This window comes from Rhincodon typus, chromosome 3 (genome assembly GCF_021869965.1).
Source record: "Rhincodon typus isolate 14 chromosome 3, sRhiTyp1.1, whole genome shotgun sequence".
NCBI lineage: Eukaryota > Metazoa > Chordata > Chondrichthyes > Orectolobiformes > Rhincodontidae > Rhincodon > Rhincodon typus.
In genome coordinates, this window is record NC_063334.1 from 44,239,463 (window position 1) to 44,262,608 (window position 23,146).

At 40.8% G+C, this 23,146-nt stretch overlaps 1 protein-coding gene across 1 annotated transcript in view; it reads right to left on the reverse strand.

Annotated features, from left to right (window-relative positions):
* LOC109918161 (multiple PDZ domain protein) overlaps positions 1 to 23,146 on the reverse strand; it is a 263,630-nt gene that overhangs the window by 186,700 nt on the left and 53,784 nt on the right. The window contains exons 7-11 of the mRNA XM_048620387.1: positions 13,154 to 13,242; positions 11,727 to 11,922; positions 11,219 to 11,320; positions 10,095 to 10,174; positions 8,265 to 8,411 (exon numbers count right to left, since the gene is read on the reverse strand). Coding sequence (XP_048476344.1) covers positions 8,265 to 8,411; positions 10,095 to 10,174; positions 11,219 to 11,320; positions 11,727 to 11,922; positions 13,154 to 13,242 — 614 coding nt within the window. The remainder of the gene's footprint in view (positions 1 to 8,264; positions 8,412 to 10,094; positions 10,175 to 11,218; positions 11,321 to 11,726; positions 11,923 to 13,153; positions 13,243 to 23,146) is intronic.

Below are 23,146 nucleotides of genomic sequence, written 5' to 3' on the forward strand. Positions count from 1 at the left end.
AACCATTTAGCAATTCTTAAATTTAGAACTTATTTTATCATTTTAAGCTCAGCATTTTAAACATTCTAAACATTGCATCTGATATCATTGTATCTTTTACGGCAATGTGAATGATCTTTATATTAAAATGGTTATAACAACAGACTCCATCAGAATAGTCTCGTATTTTGAATTTTAAACCTTTCAGTGACTGTCATTTGATTATGTCAGTGTTGATTATGTCAGTGTTGATTAATGGTGCTTTACTATCGTGATGGACATAGTCTTTTGTGTGTTGAAGAGCCAATAACAATCTCAAAGTCTCCTTTTCTATGGCAGAATACTTTCTCTAGTAGACTTAGTTTCACGGAAAACTACTCCATTAGCTTCTCTATTAGCAACTCGTACATCTGCAATATGAACACTTAAATCATTATCATCAATCACCATTTTAAAGGTTTGGAAAAATTGGGATGCCTTCGACTTCTAAGATTGTCAATCAAGCATTCAACTGACTTGCTTCTTTCCTTAGATGTGTTAAAGAAACATTATTACAGGAAAGTTACACACAAATTACCAGAAAATTACACTCTCCTATACATCTCATGATCCCACATCTAGTTTTAGGAACAAGGTGTTCTATTATAGCCTTCACTTTTGCTTTTCTGGGCAAACTTGGTCTCAAGTTAAAAAGGGGCTATTGGGAGGGGGCTCCTGGATGTAGGGAGACACCCAAGGGAGCACGAGAGGGCCGGCAGAGGTGGCAGCAGAGAGGTATACAGTTATGAGGGAATTGCCCCAAGTCCTCAATATTGACTCTGGACTCCAAGAAGACTGATGGCATCACGCTAACCATGGGTAAGGAAAACTCCTGCTGATTACCACTCACCCTCCACACTCAGCTGATGAGTCAGTAGTCCTCCATATTGAGCAATACTTGCAGGTAGCACCAAGAATGGCAAAAGCACAAAATGTGGTTTCAAAATCTGTGTTGCAATGTCTACCATCAAACACTACTAATCGAGCCGATCAGGTCGTAAAAGGACAAAGCTGCTAGACTGTACCTGTGGCAGGTGACGAGGGAAATAACAAGAGGAAAAACATACTTTAGCTCATCCTAAACAATCTGTCTGCTGAAGGTGCATCTTTCCATGACAGTATAGGTAAGAGTCACCACTATACAACCCTTGTGGAGATGAAAACCCCACCTTAAAACCAAGAATACCCTCCAATTGTGCTGTTGTATGGCACTCACTGTGCTAAAACAAAATTGGACAGACTTCAAACAGATCTAGCAACTTACAACTAGGCATCCATGAAGCACTGTGGGCTACCAATAGCAACCGAATCAAATTCCCGCTAAGATCACTTGGAGAGGCAGTTTGATTTGTGATACTCAGCATGGATTTGTGAGGGGTAATATCATGCCTCACAAACCTTATTGAATTCTTTGAACAGGTGACCAAACACGTGGATGAAGGTGGAGCAGTGGATGTGGTATACATGGATTTAAGTAAGGCGTTTGATAAAGTTCCCCATGGTAGGCTCATGCAGAAGGTAAGGAGGCATGGGATAGGGGGAAATGTCGCAGATTGGATTCAGAATTGGCTGACCTTAGAAGACAAAGGGTGGTAGCGGACGGAAAATATTCAACATAGTGCTCAGTTACGAGTGGTGTACCACAAGGATCTGTTCTGGGTCCTCTTCAACTTGTGATTTTTGTAAATAATTTGGAGGAAGGGTGGTTTAGTAAGTTCGCGGATGACACAAAGGTGGGTCGAGTCGTGGATATTGCGGAGGGCTGTTCCAGGTTACAAAGGGACATTGATAGGATGCAGAGCTGGGCTGAGAAGTGGCAGATGGAGTTTAACCCTGAAAAGCGTGAGGTGATTCATTTTGGAAGGACAGATTTGAAAGCTGAATACAGGATTAATGGAAAGATGCTTGGCAGTGTGGAGGAGCAGAGGGATCTTGGGATTCATGTCCACAGTTCCCTGAAAGCAGCCACCCAGATAGATAGAGTTATTAAGACAACATATGGCGTGTTAGCTTTCATTAATAGAAGGATTGTGTTCAAGAGTGAAGTTATGCTCCAGCTATACAAAAGCCTGGTTCGGCCACATCTGGAGTATTGTGTCCAGTTCTGGTTGCCTCATTACAGGAAAGATGTGGAAGCATTGGAAAAGGTGCAGAGGAGATTTACCAGGATGTTGCCTGGAATGGAGGGAAGGTCTTACGAGGAAAGGTTGAGACAGCTAGAGCTTTTCTCCTTAGAACGACAAAGGATGAGAGGTGACTTGACAGAGGTGTACAAAACGATCAGAGGTATAGGTAGAGTGGACAGCCAGAGACTTTTTCCTAGGGTGGAGGTAGTTATTACGAGGGGGTATAGTTTTAAAGTGAGCGGAGGTAGATCTAGGGGAGACGTCAGAAGTAGGTTCTTTACTCAGAGTGATAGGAGCGTGGAATGCATTGCCAGAGAGGGTAGTGGAGTCGGCCTCATTAGGGGCATTTAACTGACTATTAGACAGGCATATGGATGATAGTATAAGATAGGGGTGGAGGTTAGATAGACCTTAGGTTTAGGGTAAACATTTGGCACAACATCGTGGGCCGAAGGGTCTCTTCTCTTCTCTTCCAAATTCCAATACAATCTGCAACCTCATGGCCCAGCTTATCCCATAGCTCACATTCTTCCATTACCACCAAGCCAGGAGATGAACCCTGGTTCAATGGAGAGCGCTGTGGCAGGGTGGCACATGTCAGGAGCAACACTAGGTATACCAAAAATATAACGTTAACCTGGTGAAGCTACTTAACAGGTCTACTTCCATGCCAAACAGCATAAACAGCAAGCGGCAGGCAGTGCCAACTGATGTCACAACCAATGGATTAGATCCAAGCTAACAATCCTGACACATCCACTCATGAATGGTAGTAGACAAAACAACGCACTGGAGAAAGCAGCTCCAAAAATATACCATCCTCAAATGATAGAAGTGCCCAGCAGATCAGTGCAAAAAAGTATTTTCAATAATCTTCAGCCAGCATTACAGAGTGGATGATCCATCTCAGCTTCCTCTTGGGGACCTAACAGCACAGATGCCAATCTCAAGCCAATTATGATTCAATATAACATGACAAAGCAGCTATAGGCAATTCATACTGCAAAGACTTTGGGCACTGAAAACACTCCAGCAGTAGTACTGAAGATGTGAGCTCCAGAACTTGTCATTCCCCTAGCCAAACATGTTCCATTACAGATATCAAGTCAGGAGCAACCCACATGTCATGTACGCGACCCCAGGAGCAACCCATGTCATGCGCGTGACTAAAAAGGGCAATTCTTCATGCACAGTCAGTCGTTGAGCTACTGCATGTTGGCTTCTTAGTGGCCGTGCAGGCAAAGAGACTGCCACGCATCTTGTTCTAAAACGTGGCTTTGCAAAGAAGGTCTGGAGAAAGATGTAAATGGTTTTTGTTGAGGTTCATCCCAACAGATCCATGATGCAGATTTCTGTGTTGTACAGCAGTTCCCTGGGGGAAACCGAGGCAAACACCAACTGCGTGTGGAGGATCATCAACTCACCAAAGGATACTTTTCAGTCTGCTGGAAATTTGTTCATCTTCCATTGTCAAGCGTTTACCTCATCCTAGTGTTGCAGACTTTACATAATCCAAGGTCCAAGACTACGTGCTGAGGAAGACACTAAACCTTGGAGCAGCTGCCACCAAAGGTGCAGTGGGGAAAGACCATAGTGTGGGGTCTTTCCAGCAAATATAATGAGAGTCTGTTAAGTTTGAGATACCCTCATAACGTTAATGCAAATATAAACTGCTTGTTGCATAATTAGAAAATGCCCTGTCTTTGCGACTGAATGGAATTTAATGAGTCAAAATTCCACTTTACTTTCTGCAAAGTCTGTGCCGACCTGTTTTGTACTTATTTATAGATTATGAATAAAGTATATTTCTGAAATAAAAAAGGAGTATTGAAAGAGAACTGATTGCTAAGTTCAAGTAAATGTTTATTATTTTTTAATCGCTTATATTTTATTAGGTCTTTGTGGTTCATAATTTCTAAGAGCTTAATTTTGTAGTAAAAAAGAACAGTTATAAAAGGGTCCCAGAGAAATTGCTTTTATTTGATAGTCAGCATCTTTCCAAAGGTTTACATGGTGTTACTCCTTTAGTGTGGAGCTGGAGGAACACAGTAGGCCAGGCAGCGTCAGAGGAGCAGGAAAGTTGACGTTTCGACCCTTCCTCAGAAAAAAGATGGTCCCGACCCAAAACATCAACTTTCCTACTCCTCTGATGCTGCCTGGCCTGCTGTGATCCTCCAGCTTCACACTTATCTCTGACTCCAGCATCGGCAGTTCTTACTATTTCAGAGTTACATTAAAACGGGCAAGTCTTGACAGGAGTGCCCTAAACCACGTTCCTCCTGCTCTGTGTGGGAAGCCAAATACATTTCCAGTGCTCAGCATGTCTGCAGGAAGTGTCTCCACCTGCAATTCGTGTAAGCACGTCTTTCAGAGCTGGAGCAGTTGCTGGGGACAGTGTGGAGCATCCACAAAGCTGAGAGAATTATGGACAGCACATATAGAAAGGGGTGGTCACAATGCAGGCTAAGACTCCACAGACAAAAAGTGAATAGGTGTCCATCAGGATGAGTAAGAGAACGAGGCAGATGGCTCAGGAATCACTTCTGGCCTTTCCCCTGTGCTGCTTTGGATACCACTGGAGGTGAACAGCCCTTAAGATAAAAACTGCAACAGCCAAATCCGTGGCACCACAGTTGGCTCTGCTCCACAGGGAAGGAACAAAAAAAATGTGCTGAAATCCAACAGGTACAGGGGATTCAATTTTAAAGTCAATATACAGGTGTTTATGTGGCTGTAAACGAGACTCCAGCATGGTATGTTGCCTCCGTGGAGCTCAGGTCAAGGAGGTTTCAGAGCAGCTCCAGGACATCCTGGAAGAGAAGGGCGCACAGCCAGCGATGTGGTACACAGTGATATCAATGACAGTGAATTTTTAAAAAAATAATGAGGTCCAAAGAGTAGAGCAGAGTTAGGAAGCAAGCTAAAATGTAGGATCTCAAGAAAGGCAGTGATGTCAGAATTACTACCAGTGCCACCCTGCTGGTAAGAGTAGAAAATAGCAGGCAGATATCAAACAAAGAATCAGAGTCCCTACAGTGTGGAAGTAGGTCAATCAGCCCATCAAGTGCACATTGACCCTCCAATGAGCATCCCAATCAGACCCACCCCCTACCCTATCAGGCTGCCATTCCCATGGCTAATCCACGTAACTGGTACACCCTTGGACACTACGGGCAACATAGCACAGCGAAGAGAAAACCATATCACATGAAAGAAACCTATTCAGACATGGGGATAATGTCTGTCTGTGCACTGTCGCAGAGGCTGGAATCATGTCCTTGACAGCAGTGCTTTACACTGAGCTACCGTGCCACCCTCAGTGAGATGATCACCAGGGCTAAAGAGATGGTGTGAGAGGAGGGTTTCAGATTCCTGGGGTATTGGGACCAGTACAAACTGGACAGGTTACACCTGGGCAGGATCAGGACTGATGCCCAAGGGGACGTATTTGCTACGGTGGCTGGGAAGATTTTAAGCCAAATACCAAGGAAAAGGGGAATCCATGCAAGGAGTCAGAGAAAGAGAAAGCAAGGACAAGCACAAAAGACAAAAGGGAAATAAAATTGATGGGCAGAGGAATCAAAGAACAGATTCAAACATGGTCACAGTAAAGAAAAACCAGTAGGAATGGGACAATAATTTTTTTTTAAAAAAAAGGGTTTAGGCTTGGCACCTGAATGCAGGGGACATTCTAGTAGATGAATTAATCATATGTACACATGTAATTGGGTATGAAATGGTTGAGATTAACAAGACATGGCTGCAGGGTGATCAGGGATGGGAACTGATCATCTAAGGGTATTCAATGTTTGACGAGGACAGGCAAAAAAAGGGAAAGGTGCAGAGTTGCATTAAAGAAGATAGAAACACAATATTGAGGAATGAAATTAGCTCAGACAACAGACTCTGTCAACAGAATCGAGAAATCAAAAGGCAAATCTTAGTGGGGGTGCTAGATAGACCACCACTTGTACTGATATTGGAAATGGCTTCAAACAGGAAATCAGAGATGCATGTCATAAAGGAGAATCTGTAATTATGGGTGACAATAAATCTGCATATAGTTTGGGTGCATCAAATCAGTTACATAACACAGGGGAGAAATTCCTACACAGTGTAAATGGGATGGGTTTCTGGACCAATACATTAGAGAACTAACTGAAGCACATGCCATCTTAGACTAGGTATTATACCAATTATTCCTTTCCCATGGCAATGTAGTTGGGAGAGACCCCTTAGGGATAAGTGGCTGTAATATAATAAAATTCTTCATCAAGCCGGAGACGGAGGTAGTTGATAGTGAGACTAGGTCATGAATCTTAAAGGGAACTTACAATATTATGAGGCATGAGCTTGTTGTGATGGGCCAGCAAGCATCATTGAAAGGAATGACATTGAACGTTTGCCATTGCCTATCCAAAGAGTGAAATCAGTGAACTACAAAAATTATTTATTTCTATCTGGCTGAAGAATGCAAAAGCGAGTAATGGCTAAACCATGGGTTATTAGTGAGTTGGTTATAGTAACAGAAGCAAAAAAAAAAATACAAATTGGTAACAAGAGAACACTAGACCTGGAGGATTTCTGAGAAGTCAGCAAAAGGAGGACCAAAGGGATAGATTAAGGAGGGGGAAAATCAAGTATGAGAATAAGTTTGCAGGGAACATAAGAACTGACTGCAGAAGTTTCTACAGGTACATAAATGAGAAAAAATGACTGGTGAAAACTAAGGCATGTGCCTTACCGTGAGAAATGGGAGAATTTATAATGGGGAGCAAAGGAACAGCTGACAAACTAAATTCATACAACACTGCCTTCACGAAGGAGGACATGAATAATATAGCAGAAATTATAAGAAACACAGGTTGTAGTGAGAGGAAGGAACTAAAGCAACCCTATCAGTAGAGAAATGGTGTTTGGAGACATTGATCGGATTGAAGACTGATAAATCACCAGGACCTGATAAACTACATCCCAGAGTACTTAAGAAAGTGGCCCTAAAAATAATAGATTCATTAGCGGTCATCTTCCAAGATTCTTTAGAATCGGAATAGTTCCTACAGATCAGATGGTTGCTAATGAAACATGATTATTTAAAAAGGAAGGAGAGAGAAGGCAGAATTATAATGCAGTGAATCTCACATCAAGAGTGGGAAAGAGTCCATTATCAAGGATTTTGAGGCAGAGCAGATGGAAAACAGTGACAGAATCAAACACAGGCAGCATGGATTTAGGAAAAGGAAATCATGCCTGACAAATCTCCTGCAATTCTTCATGGATGTTACTAATTTAGTTGATCGGGGAGTCAGTGGATGTGGTTTATTTGGACTTTCAGAAGGCTTTTGAAAGAGTGCAAAAGATAAATGCCTAAAATGAAAGCACATAGGATTAAGGAAGTGTATGGAGATGGGTAGAAAATTAGTTGGCGGACATAAAACAAAGATAGGTTTTGTCCTGAATGGAAAGCAGTGATTAGAGGGGTACCAGGTATTAGGACTATGACCCCAGCTATTCACAATATATGTTCTTATTACAGAGGGAGAGCAACAACAGTTTGCCAAAATTGATTCCTGGAATGGCATACTGACATACGAGGAGAGACTGAGTTAGTTCAGATTGTATTCACTGGAGATGAGAATAGAAGGGGGGGACAATTTAATAGAAATCTATAAAATTCAAACAGGAATTGGACTGTTTAGAATGCAGGATGGATGTTCCTGATGGTGAGAGTGTCCAGAACCAGGGATCATAGTTTAAAGATAAGGGATAAACCTTTTAGGACTGAAGAGATTTCTTCAGTGGCGAGCTTGTGGAAGTCAGTACCACAGGGAAACCAAAATGCTGTGTGTTTTCAAGGAGGTAGATATAGCTTGTGGCTGAAAGAATCAAGGGATTTTTATTTCGGGAGCACATGGAATTAGGTCATTGAGCTCAACATCAGCCACGATCATACAGAATGGTGCAATTTGCTCGAGCAGTTGAACAGCCTACTCCTATACTTATCATTTGTGTTATGAAGTCTTTTTCAGCCACACTCAAATAAGGTATCTGGAATCACAAAAAACAAGTAACAAGTAACACAAACAATATCTACAATGCAAACCAAATTTAAAAACTTACCTCTAATAGCTCATCTCCACTATACAGTCTCCCGTTACATCCCACGGGTCCCTCAGGGAGAATGGAACGTATATAATGATGCCCAGTAGCGGCTTCCAAACTTATACCAAGGCCACTACTTTCACTGAACTTTGTTACTTGAGTCACCTGACAAATCAAATGTGTAGCACAACCTATTATTTTTGATTATCTTTAAAAAAATTCCAAGCCAAAAATGAATGATTGAAATGAACTAATGCTGTATAAATTGTAACATTTTAGAATATTAGCGCAACGAGTTGGCTATGCTCTGGGTGTCCAAACTTTGATGGCCATAAAGTCAGTTATTTCTTCACTTTTACCTCCATTAAATTATTTTTGTTATCAACTTAACTACATTAACTATGAATAGTAGTTCAAAAAAATTAACATAAGCAGCATAGTATTCTCCAATAACATGTACGCACATTGTAACATTAATTAAGAGATCTCCAAGATATTTCACAGGAAGGTTATCAAAATTGTCTACTGAGTTTTTGACATCCTTTTAAGGTTTTCTTTAAAATATACCTTTTTAAAATCACATTTTTTTATCCTCTACTATAGCACTTATTTATGTGGCTCAGTATTAAACTCTAAGCTAGGACTCAGGCAATGGAAGACATGTCATCTATGGTAGAGGGATTGAACTACGAGACGCATAAGAGACCAGATTTGGAGAAGCAAAGTGTTGCCAGATAGGCAATCAACTTTAGGACAATAAACATGGTGTAATGGATAAAAGGGTCATAGTGCAAGTTAAAATAGATAAACTAACTCTTCCAAAAGTTCTACTGTGACAGATGGAAGATGGGAGGCAAACCAGAAGAGCACTATAGTAGTCAAGTCTAGATAATGGAAGCAATGATGAGGGATTCAGCTGATGACAAGTGTGGCAGAAATGGAGATGCATGATACTATTGAGTTGGGTACAGGCAATCCGGATAATACAGAAGGAAAAAAAAGTGATCAGAATTTCATGTCAGAATCAAGTAGGACACCATGCAAAGTCTGGTTCAGCTTTACACACCGACCAGGGAGAGGGATGGAGCTGCTGACTGATGGAGGGAGTATGTGGTGGAGACTAAAGTCAATGGGACTAAAATTAGTTTTTTCCTGCGGAAAAAAAAAACAGGACTTGGAGGAAATTAGCAAACAAATTTTCAGTGTCTGATCATAGGGGTTGCTGGACACAAAAGGCGGCCTGTATCAAAGGCCAGCCTCAGTGTTAACACTCCCATCCATTTAAAAAAAAAAAACTGAGAAAACAACGTAGCCCCCATGTCCCCCTCCGTCCCACACAGACACTGTATCTTATGCTTATCAATTCATTCTAATTTATGCCCCCTATGCATTCAAAGGCAAACCTACACATTACTTCACATCATCCTGCTCATACCCTCCATGCCAACCTATGCCAAAATATCCATGTACCCCTTCACCTCTCACACCCTCCTGAACAAACCATGCCATTTTATCCATCTCTCCATGGCCCATTTTGGAGACTTATTTTCCAATCAATTTTTTTTCTAATACTTAGCTTCAAATCAAAAAACCTGGGCAATATTTTTCAAGTCAATGAAAAAGTGGGTGGAAAATCAGCAGCCAATTTACTAAGAGCTTATTTCATGTTGCTGTCGTAAACAAATTTTATATGAAATGGTTCTAAAGAAAATTGATTGATCAGGATTATACTGCATCTGAAAAGGACTTCTCGGAAAATACTTTGTGATAATTGACAGTAGGTTATAAGCTGACTATGCTCACAAATGCTTAACTGAAATGCAATAGGTATATTTTTCATTTACATACCACAATTTGAGAGTTAGTTCCAAGAATATCCTGCCATTTAACACAAAGTCTTTCCTCTTCTGATGAGTTCAGCTGAAAGCCTGGAATGAAGAAGGATTCATAAAACAAATTTTATTTTAAGGTTTGTATCACTCCATGAATATTAACAAAAAAAAAGCTTTCTTTCAAAACTATACATCGAAAGAATGTATGCTATTCTGCATTTGCTATCTGCTTCTATAAATATTGAGCATTTCAGTCACTAGATTAACAAATTCTTCAATTCAATAAAATTTATCTAGCAAATATTTTTCCTCTCTTGCTTGCCACAATGTGCAGTACAATAAACAGTATAGACTGATTTCAACGATAAAATAAATGATTCTTCAAGTTAAACAATCAGCAGTTCAATTACAAATCTGAAATGACCAGTACAATAAATGAAAAAGGTTGATGCAACATCTTACAAGCTCAATTTCAGACAAGAGCAGAATTTATTCTTCATTTTAAAAACTCGGATCTGAATTTTTGGCCTTGAATCCGAAGTACAAAAACCTAACCCCCTACTTCCCATTACGTTACCAATGCCAACCTCATGCCCCCACTTACCTGACCCATAGTCCTTCATACATTGCATGCCAACCTACACGTGAAATAATACCTTAGTTCTCTCAAGGAACAACTAACTTGTCCTAACGGCATCCCATGACCATATCTTAACTTTCCAAGAGGGTACCCTAGCTACGCAAATGAATCCATGAAGTACAAAGCAGTTTCTATTAAGTGTAATCTATTCACATTGATTTTGGTGAACCAGGTGTGTGGAACCAAACGTGAGGCAGCTGTCTCCGCAAAATGCAACCCACCACCACAAAATAACAGGTGTCACGTTCAGCGAAGGAACTTTGTTTCAAGGCCAACGCCACTAATTTGCCAAAATATCCGAGTATAGGATGGAAGTTCTACCTATTTTAAAATGCTTACTACTCTGCATTTTGTAAAGAGAGAGGCAATATCTGCCACACATTTAACTGCTGGCATACACAGCAAAGATGTCCAATTATAATCTTCAAATCATGCTATAGTTTAATCCGGTACCTTACAATAACTCTCCAAATGAAGCATTCGCACAGGATAATCTGTACCTGCTGTGAACCTGGTTTCACTTTCAGCTTCAATTCCTTGCTCAGCAACAGATGAAGTATTTGAAATCCAATTCACCAAAGCTGATGAATCTTCAATCATTGCTACAGAGATCATTAACATGAAGGGAAACAAATGATGTGCTTATGTTTAAAATCATAGATTCCCACAATACATAAAACCCCAAAATTAACAATCAAACTGGCAACATTCAATTTTCATTCCTCAAAAAGACCGGGTTATTGCAAAGTCAACTCTCATTGGTATTTTGCTTTAATGCACATCTACTCACATTTAAATTCTTTCATCTATTTTAAATGATCCCTCAATATGGTTTTAAATATACTTAAAATGAGAAACTGCTTCTGCATCTTCAGCTTGGTTATGATGAACACAACTTTAACCAAATTATCTACTTAGAGTTCTTAACTGTTTCTAGAACAACACAAAAACTCAAGCACTGGTTACAACAGCAAGTCAAATTCGTGAAGCAGGCAGGGACCAATGTACCTGAAGCATGTTTATTATCTATTGTGAGGACATCTCCACACTTTTCAGGTTTTACTTCATCTTTGCACTCAGGCTGTGTCAAAGTTTCTGGTTCAAGTCCCCTCCTCATTAAAATAAGATGCACAGTTTGGCCAGTGTGACGCAACATTTCCACTGCTTGATGGTTAGTGAAGCTTTGAATATTTGTTCCGTCCACCTAGAATGGAAACAGATTTAGACTACATTGTCCAAATTACAACTAAAATAGTCTACCATATTGAAATGGTAGTCTCACCAAAAGAAGAATGGGCAAGCTGGCTGATATGGTCGTCTTTTTGTTTTAAAATTTATAGATTTCGAATTGCATAGAATCATCAGTCAAGTTAGTTGCATCGGCTATCGCGGCATGAAGAGTGCACTGCCAAAAATGCCCATATGTTAAATATTCTGATCACATGTTAGATGACAATCACAGTTTAGACATGAAAAGGGCAGCCTTTACATATACATACTTCCTTTTTTAATATAACAATATCATTTAATCAAGATGTTTAAATTTATAAAATACATTTGTTCAAGCAATGTAGTTTTAGATTAAAATAAGATGTATTTACTTCACTTGGCTGAGCATCAGTTAAAGAAATTAGATCACTTTCTCATTATGATGAATGTGTATCATACATTTAGAATTTGGAATTTCAAAACGGAGTCAGAGTGTAGCTGCCATTCTGTAGATATTGTTGCATTTTCAGAAGGTCAGTAAGTCATTAGAAACAGTGGCTCAAGTACATCATTTCCAAGGCATGTGATCCAGTGAAGTGATTAGCAGGATGATGAACATAATGACAGGGAATAAAAACAGAACAAAGGCCGACAGTTTAGCTTTTAACTTCAGTTCAGAATAATTAGGAGTTTCGTTCAGAAGGGAGAACAGCTTCCTCCTAGCAGGAGGATCGTGCTTTCAATTCAAGAGGGCCAGTCACCTTGGCAGAGGGTTTTTAAGTGACTGAAACCTCTAAACAATGAAAATTTTGATAGAAAGTTCAGTTCCGACAACTTCAAAACAAGGTTTTGGGTAGCAGTCCAAGAACAAGAACTGAAAAGCAGTCATAAAACTGAACAGTCAGATAAATACAAAATTCAGAGTTAAGATAGGAGTTATATGTTCCTGGGATCTGAGCATTTGTAACAGATATTATTGGAAAACAGGTGAAATTCTGTTTTGCTGTTGTAGCCTCACGTGAATGCGTTTTTTGCCCCCCAATGATTAAGCTTCGCAGTAACCAACTGTAAAAATGAATCTATGATCAATTAAGCCAGGTTTCATTCTGGTGTCAGAATTGCCCAGTATGGGCATCAAGCAGAATTGCAACATGGCTAGATTTTACATAGCTTACTACGTATCTTAGGAAAATTAAAAGTTTTCTCCATATAAAAATTGTACGTACAGCTATTATCTGATCACCAACATGTATTCTTCCATCCTGTTCAACCGCACTTGCTTGAGTTATGCTTTTCACAAAGATACCAGAAGGCTCTGTAACCACAAACCCATCCATGCAAATTTTCAAATATACATTCAATCTTTGGAAAACTCAAAAATATTAATGCTTAATTAACAGCAACTACTAATTGACAGGTCATGTTCCATAAGGTCAAAATCAGGTTGTTTACAACTATGTAGCTTAGTTTCATGCAAAAGGCTACAAGTGTAATTCCAGTATCACTGATTCCAGTTTTGAATATGATAGGAACATGAAAAGTCAGCTTGGCAAATAAAGCTAACTCCTTTATTTAAGGCAAAACAAACAGTCATGATTATTTACAGATTTCAATTTTTTTCAGCAGGTAAGTTTCCTTTTTAACCAAATACTGTTTCCACTTATATTTCTCTTTGGGAGAAATTACTTTGCAAATGACACTCAATCCCAGGCTTTAAAAAAAAAGTAGATAGTGTGTCAAATAAAAAGGAACATGAGATAGAAACAACCCAAAGCTAAAGTTAGATGTAAATAATTCATCAACTTTCATCCAGTAAGGTGACTGTAAAGCTCTGCAGACAAATCACAGCCAAAGCCCTTGACTCCTCCACAAACACCTATGGATATTGAATAATCACTGAATTATTGTCGTGCAAAAGGAGACTGTTCAAAGAACAACAGCACAGGAACAGCACTTCAGCCCTCCAAGCCTGCGCCGACATATTTTGCCCTTCCCTACTGAAACTGTCTTCACTGACAGGATTCATATTCATCTATTCCCTTTCTAGTCATGTATTCATCCAGGTGCTTCTTGAATGTTGCTATTGGGTCTCCTTTCACCACCAACTCCGGCAACACGTTCCAGGCACTCACCGTGTGAAAAACTTGCCTTGCACATCTCTTTTAAACATCGCCCCCCCCGCACCTTGAACTTGTTGTGTGGTAATTGATCCTCCACCCTCAGAAAAAACGTCATACTTTCTACTGTATCCATGCCACTCAATCTTATAAGCTTCCATCAGGTCGCCCCTCAACCTCCTGCATTCCAAGGAAAACAAACCCAGTCTATCCAACTCTTCTTCATAGCTAAAATCCCTTATACCAGGCAACATCCTGTTAAGCGTTTTCTGTACCCTCTCCAAAGCATTCACATCCTTCTGGTAGTGAGGTGACAGTGCTGTACACAATATTCCAAATGCAACCTAACAAAAGTTTTAAAGTTGCAGCATAACGTGTCTATCCTTATACTCAATGCCCCTTCCAATGAAGGCAAGCATGTCATGTGCCTTTTCTTAAAAAAACTACCTTACCTACCTGCGCTGCCACATTTAGTCATCTGTGGACCTGCACATATTAATACTCCTAAGGGTTCTGCCATTCACCATATAATATCCATTTGTACCTGACCCTCCAAAAATCATCACCTCATATTTGTCCAGATTAAACTGCATCTGCTATTTTTCTGCCCATGCCTCCCACTGATCTATATCCTACTGTATCCTCTGATAATTATCACTACCAATCTTTGTATCATCCACAAACTTACTATTTAGACCAGCTACATTTTCCTTAAAAATCATTTTACGTAGACCACAAAGAGCAAAGGTCCCAGCACTGATCCCTGTGGAACACCACTAGTCACAAGCTCCCATTCCAAACAGCATCATTTTCAACACTACCCTCTGCTTCTATGACTAAGCCAGTTCTGTTTCCATCTTGTCAGCTCACCTGATACCATGCGACTTCCCCTTTGTACCAGTTTGCCATGAGGGACCTTGTCAAAGGCTTTACTGAAGTTCATGTAGGCAACATCAACCGCTTTCCCCTCCATCATCTTCATCACCTCCTCAAAAAACTCGATCAAGTTCGTGAGGCACGACCTCCTCCACACAAAACCATGCTGTCTTTCGCTAATATTCAATTTACTTCTAAATATGTATAGATCTTGTCCCCAAGAATCTTTTCCAATAATTTCCCCACCACTGACATGAGACTCATTGGCCGGTAATTTCTTGGATTATCCCTGTTACACTTCTTAAACTATGGGACAGCACTGGCAATTCTCCAGTCCTCCGAGGCCTCACCTGTGGCCGAACAGGATACAAAGATGTTTGTCAATGCTCCAATTTGTTCTCTTGCCTCCCTCAATATTCCAGGATAGATCCCAAGGTCCTAATGGGATCTTTCTATCTTAATACTTTAAAAGGCGCACAACACCTCATCCTTCTTTAAAAAAATGTGGCTTAGAAACTCTACACTCCCTGCCCTTTGGTGAAAACTGACACAAAGCATTTGTTTAAGACCTCAGCTACCTCTTCTGGTTCCAAACAGATTCCTTCTTTTGTCCTTGAGAGGGCCATCCGTTTCCCTAGCTACCCTCTTGCTTTTTATATATGTATAAAAAGCCTTGGGATTCTTTGTAATTCTGTTTGCTAATGACATTTCATGACCCTTTTTAGCCCTTCTAATTCCTTGTTTAAGTTCTTTCCTACTTTCCTTATATACTTCAAGGGCTTTATCAGTTCCCATCCTCCTAGACCTTACATTATGCTTCCTTTTTTGTTGACCAAGGTCATAACATTCCCGGTCATCCAAGATTCATGTAACTTGCCATACATGTCCTTCATTCTAGCGGGGACATGCCGCCCCCAAACTCTTAACTGCCATTTGAAATACTTCTACATGTCTGATGTAGATTTACCTCCAAAAGAACATTCTCCAGTTCCTGCCTAATATTGTTGCTCACCTTCCCCCAGTTTAACACCTTCACCCAAGGACTGCTGTTATCCATAAACATGCATGTTCGGTCAAGTGTTTACAATAGATGTCCAATGAACATTATGACTTAGTCCGTGTCCCCATAAACCTAGGCATTATTTCTATTTAAATAATCTATTGCTCGTGAATGCCTCTGTTGAGCCTGCCTCCACCACACTTGACACTTCATTTCAGACTTTAACCATGTGAAAGACATTTTTTCACATAGTAGTTTTAAAGTGATTTATAAAAGTAACAATGTCCTCTCTTGTTTGATCCTTCTACATGTGAGAACAGTTTCTCCCAAACTATTTGATTCAGACCTCTCAGAATTTTGGAAACTACAATCAAATTTCTTCTTAGCCTTCGTCACACCAATAAAACCAGACTCAATTTCTCCAATCTACCTTCATAACTGAACATAGAACATTACAGCACAGTACAGGCCCTTCGGCCCTCGATGTTGCGCCGACCTGTGAAACCAATCTGAAGCCCATCTGACCTAAACTATTCCATTATCATCCATATGTTTATCCAATGGACATTTAAATGCCCTTAAAGTTGGCGAGTCTACTACCTGTGCAGGCAGGGCATTCCACGCCCTTACTACTCTGAGTAAAGAACCTACCTGACATCTGTCCTATATCTATCACCCCTCAATTTAAAGCTATGTCCCCTCGTGCTAGCCATCACCATCCGAGGAAAAAGGCTCCCACTGTCCACCCTATCTAATCCTCTGATCATCTTGTATGTCTCTATCAAGTCACCTCTCTAACGAAAACAGCCTCAAGACCCTCAGCCTTTCCTCATAAGACCTTCCCTCCGTACCAGGGAACATCCTGGTAAATCTCCTCTGCACTCTTTCCAATGCTTCCACATCCTTCCTATAATGCGGTGACCAGAACTGTATGCAATACTCCAAGTGCGGCCGCACCAGAGTTTTGTACAGCTGCAACATGACCTCATGGCTCCGAAACTCAATCCCTCTACCAATAAAACCTAACATACCGTACGCCTTCTTAACAACGCTATCAACCTGGGTAGCAACTTTCAGTGATCTATGCACATGGACACTGAGATCTCTGCTCATCCACACTACCAAGAATCTTACCATTAGCCCAGTACTCTGTATTCCTGTTACTCCTTCCAAAGTGAATCACCTCACACTTTTCCGCATTAAACTCCATTTGCCACCTCTCAGCCCAGCTCTGCAGCTTATCTACGTCCTTCTGTAACCTGCAACATCCTTCCGCACTATCCACAACTCCACCGACTTTGGTGTCATCCGCAAATTTACTAACCCATCCTTCTACGCCCTCATCCAGGTCATTTATAAAAATGGCAAACAGCAGTGGCCCCAAAACAGATCCTTGAGGTACACCACTAGTAACTGAACTCCAGGATGAACATTTCCCATCAACCACCACCCTGTCTTCTTACAGCTAGCAAATTTCTGATCCAAACCGTTAAATCACCCTCAATCCCATGCCTCCGTATTTTCTGCAATAGCCTACCAACCTTATCAAACGCTTTAGTGAAATCTCCCATCCTTGGAACCTTCCTCGTGAATGTCCTCCTCACTCTCTTCAATATCTTCACACCTTTACTAAAAAGGTGTGTGGCACTTAGTGCTGTACATAATACTCCAGCTGGGTCTTGTGCAGAAACAGCATTACCTCCATGTCACCACATATTCAGCCACTCCAATGTGTCAATGCCGCTTTGAAGGTTTGCACTGTTCCCTCAGTTTACAATGTTTCCAAGTTTTACATCATCTGCAAACTCTGAAATTGTCCCTTGTACTCCAAGAAATAGTTTATTAATATAAATGCAGAAAATTCAAGGATCCCAAACACTTAGCCTTGTGAACTTACCAACAAACCATCTACCAGCCTATAAAATACATCCATTAAAACAATACTCTTTTTCCCATCAATAAACAAACTTTGCATGTATGGTTGCTGCCAATTTTATCCTATAAGCAATAACTTTTCTGACAAGTCTGCTGTGCGGACAGTACTGTCATGAACACCTTTTGTAAGTCCGTGCTCGTCACATCAACAACGTTACCCTCAGCCATCTTCTGTTACCTCTTCAAAAACCTTCAGCAGGTTCAAAGAGATTTTCCATTTAGAAATCCATGCTGAGTTTCTCTAATTAACCCAAATGTATTCCTCGATTAATTCTCTCCCAAATTAATTGAACTAGCAGAACAGACAACAGATGTGGCAGTACAGTCAGGGGACTGGCTCAGGGTAACTTTAATACTGACTTTGGATCCTAAGAGGTCTTATGCATCTGGGTAAACATGAGCAGAAAAGCATTCTGCTGATGAACGTTGATGGTTCTCTGACGAATTCATACTCACATCAAAAACCAATTCAAAGAGGCACTAAAAAGGAAAGGAGGACACAGGATGCAGTCTGGATGAGGACTTCAAAATCCAATACCAACAGCAGCTCAGTAACACCACTATTAACTAAATTATCACAACACCTGAAGGATAATCTGGCAGGTAAGCTAACGAAAAAGGGAAAAACCTACTTGACCCTATTCTTACTAACATGCTGTCACAGACGCAACTGTCCATGGCAACACTGGTACGAATGACCACCAGTAATCCAATGGAGAAAAAAACCCATCCCAGATATACCAGTCTTCAGGCAATTTAATTCATGCTTAATTCATGCCTCACATGAGCACATTAAAGACAGCCAAGACTATCATCCCAGTTACATTCAGGCCATGGTGCTGAAGACATGCTGCAGAACTAGCCATGTGCCAAACAAGCTGTTCCAATACTAGTACTGACCCAACATTGTTGAAGATTGCACAAAAAAGGCAAATTTAATTCAGCCAATTACCACTCCATATCAGTATACTTTCAGTCATCAGCATGACAACAGAAGATAGTGGCAGTGTTACCAAGTGTCACTTACTTGACAATAATCTGCGAACAATCTCCAAACCGAGTCATCTCCTGACCCAACTACAGTATCAACTTAAATATGGACAAAAGAGCTGCATCTCCCTGGAGGTGAGGTAAGGTGAGGTTAGGTAAGAATGATTGCCTTTAGATGTTGATATCGCTGGCTAGGCCAGTATTTCTCGATCATCTGCAATTGTTCGCGAAAAGATGGTGGTGAGTTGTCTTCTTGCTACAGTTCTTGGCCACTGGACTCTAAACGTTAACCGTTTTCTATCCAGAAATGCTGCAAGACCTGTTAACTTGCTCCAGCAATTTTACTTTTGTTTGTTTCAGATCTCCAGCATCTGTAGTTCTTTGTTTCAGTTTAGTGGTTAAAGACTGGCATCTACCATGCTGGGGACCTCGAGAGGAGATGAAGGTAGATCCTTGACTTGGAAAAAAACCAAAAGAACTGCAAATGCTGTAAATCAGAAACAAAATTAGAAATTGCTGGAAAAGTTTGGAGAGATGTCAGAGTTAATGTTTCAGATCAAGTGACCCTTCCTCAGAACTGATGGTAACTAAGATAATGTTGGTTTATATGCAGAAGCGGTGGGGGGTAAGGAGTAGGTGAGGATAGAGCCCCGAGAGGGAGAGAAGAAAAGGTGGACAGACAAAGGAATACCTAGCGATCTAGCTAGGAGTGATAATAGCTGTTAGTGGCTAACAAATCAGTTGTGTGTAATAGCACAGCATACGATAACAAGGTCTGCTGTGTGGGGGTCGGGCAAGGACACGGGAGAGCTCAAGCCCTAAAGTTACTGAACTTGATATTGAGTCTGGAAGGCTGCAGGTCCCCAAGTGGAAAATGAGGTGCTGTTCTTCCAGCTTGCGGTAAGTTTGACTACAGAACTGCACGTTGTCTGAGATAGAGATGTTGGCCAGGGAACACAGTTGTGTGTTGAAGTGGCAGGCAACTTGAAGTTCAGGATCTATTTTGTAGACAGAACGCAAATGATCTGTGAAGCGGTCACCCAGTCTACACTTCATTTCCCTAACACAGTGGACACCACATTGTGAGTAGCAAATGCAGTCAACTGGATTGTGTGAAGTACAGGTAAAGCACTGCTTCACCTAGAAGGTATGTTTGGGCCCTTGGATACCAAGGAGGGAGGAAGTAAACAGATAGATGTTACACCTTCTGTGCCTACTGCAGAAGGTGCCTTGAGGCTGTTTGAGGTGAGGTGGGGGGGGGGCGCTGGTGGTGGTGGTTTGTTGGGACTGATGGAACAGTGGATCAGGGTATACTGGAGGGAACAAGAAGGGATGGGCAGGAACAGGTGTTTGGTAGTAGTGACAAGGCAAATCCTCGACTTGGCACATCTAACCAGAACTGGATGCAAATACTTCAGCCTCATCTTTTGCAATCATGCTGAACATTATTAAGGATAAGGATATTTGTAGCCTCCTTCTGTTAGTTATTTAATTATCCAACATTCTTCATAACTAGATTTCGGAGATCCACAGAGCTTAAATCTAATTCATTGGTTGTAAGGTCCTTTAGCTCTGTCAATTGCAAGAAGTGTCCAGTATTTGTGTACAGTACTGCAGTTTCACACTTCATTTTTAGGTATGCCTGGTGCTGTCACTGCATATTGTCCTGCACCATTTGTTGAAAGAAGGTCAATCCACTGGCTTGGTGATGCTAGAGAGAGAGTGTGGGATATGCCAGACCATCAATTACAGATCGAGGTATTATGCCTCATGGATGCCCAATTTTGAGTTGCTAGATTGGTAATAAAATCTATCATTTGGTATGCACTGTGACACACAAGACAAGTTGATCTCCACAAGGACTGTGCAAAGATAGATTGGCGAGAACATGGTCAATTAGCTCTTTCCCTCTTGTTGGCTCTCTTACCACATGCTACAGGTCCAATCTAGCTATGTCTTTCAAAATTCAGCCTACTGAGTCATTACATTGTGCGCTTGCCCACCTCCATTTTTTTTCCAATTAAGTACTGAACATGGAGGAGTACTGATTCACAAGCTGATGGGGTGGTGATGATAGGTAGTAAGCAGCAGGTGTTCTTGCTCCATGCTGGACCTGTGTTGCAGTTGCTGAATTTTCATTATTTTTATTTTATTGTTTTATTGATTTTGGTTCAAAGCTATCAACTGGGAGTTACTTATGGACCTTGAAACAGACTGTGGTAAAAAAGGAAAAAGAACAGACAATACAAGCTTCTTTGATTTGAGGGGGCAGCCCTGGAGGCTAGTTGCAGGCCGAATCCTGATTAAAAAAAGATTCCAACAGACACAGCGATGAACATTATTCTTAAACAGATAGCAGAAGTTAGTTATTAACAAGATCAGTACCTGGGAACTGTTTTTGGAAATCTGGAAGGGATGTTGTGCTCAAGCACGTGGCAGTTTTTGAATGGTAACTGAGGCCTTAGGAACACTCAGGGTGGAGCCAGAATTAACTTTTCTTTTGAGTCGTGCTTTTCATAGAGACAAGCTTGCTGCTGTCAAGACAGCACAAAGATTTGGAAGTTCCCTCTCACAAAGCTCAAAGAGCAGAAAGCTGAGTTAGAAGTATTCCTACTATTGCCTGTGTGAACTAAGGAGGTGACCCTCATTGGCAGTACCAGGAAAGCAATCTGTGCTTGTGAAACAATGCATCGTGAAAGCCACCTATCTGGCCAGTTTGCTTGTTTCTTTTAGTTATCCCTTATCAGTGTCTGTCTGTCTATTGCACGAATGGGCTGAAAACAAATGTTTTGGGCTTAAATCATAGGCATTAATTAGCTTACTATGTTGTTTAATTCTTTTTTCTGCTAAGTATTTAGTAAGTCTTTATTTTAAGCTACAAAACTGGTGCGTGGAAATCAATTAATTGCAGATTAATTATTGGTTATTCAAAAGTCTGGTTAGTAACCATTGGTTTAACTATTGGGGGGTCTACAAAAGTCTAATTTTCCTGTGGTGAAAATACAGAGGTAGAAAGGCTGATATGATTCGGTTGGCTGGCTGAGTCTTAACACCTGCTGCCAACAATAATGTCCCTTCTATCATAAGATCAAAATGGGTATATTCGCTGATACATGTATTGTATTCGCTACCAATCACAAGTTCTTAGAACATAAAACAGCCTCTGCCCATGTGTAACAAGAAATGAGCAACATTCAGGATTGGGTTGCATCCTACCACACAAGTCCTTACTTGAGAAAGGACGTACTGGCACTGGAGAGGGTGAAAAGGAGGTTCACTAGGTTGATTCCGGAGTTGAGGGGGTTGGCTTATGAGGAGAGACTGAGTAGATTGGGATTATATTCATTGGAATTCAGAAGATTGAGGGGGGATCTTATAGAAACATATAAAATTATGAAGGGAATAGATAAGATAGAAGTAGAGAGGATGTTTCCACTGGCAGGTGAAGCTAGGACAAGAGGGCATAGCCTCAAGATTAGAGGGAGCAGATTTAGGACTGAACTGAGAAGGAATTTCTTCACCCAGAGGGTTGTTAATCTGTGGAATTCCTTGCCCAGTGAAGTAGTTGACGCTACTTCAGTAAATGTTTTTAAAAGAAAAGGTAGTTTTTTTTGAACAATAAAGGAATTAAGGGATACGGCGAGAACGCGGGTAAGTGAATCCGAGTCCACGAAAGGATCAGCCATGATCTTATTGAACGGCGGAGCAGGCTCGAAGGGCCAGACGGCCTACTCCTGCTCCTAGTTCTTATGTTCTAAGTGCCACATACTATCCATCTCCAACAAAAGGGAAATTAAATGTTCTAAGCCCAACTATCTTCAGTTAGTTCATAAGTGACCTTTTCCCCATCGTAAAGTCAGAGTTGGGGACGTTTGCCGTAAATTGCATAATGTTCAGCCGCGATCGTAACTCCTCAGATACTGAAGCAGTTCGTGTGTAGGAGGTTGATAGCGATTTATACAATCATGAGGGGTATAGATAACTGGAATGGCAGGTTTTTTTCTCTCCCGCAGGGTGGGGGATCCAAGTACTAGCTGGCATATTTTTAAGGTGAGAGAAAAAAGATGAGAGACATGAGGGGAATTTTGTTTTATTTTTATTTTACATGGAGTGGTTTGTGTGTGGAATGAATTTCCAGAGGAAGTGGTGGATGTGGCTACAGTAACAACTTTTTAAAAAATATTCAGGCAAGTACATGAATAAGAAATATTAGGAAGGATATGGGATAAGCATAGGTAGATAGGACTAGTTTAGTGGGATTATGGACTGGTTGGACTGAAGGGTCTGTTTCTAAGCCGTAC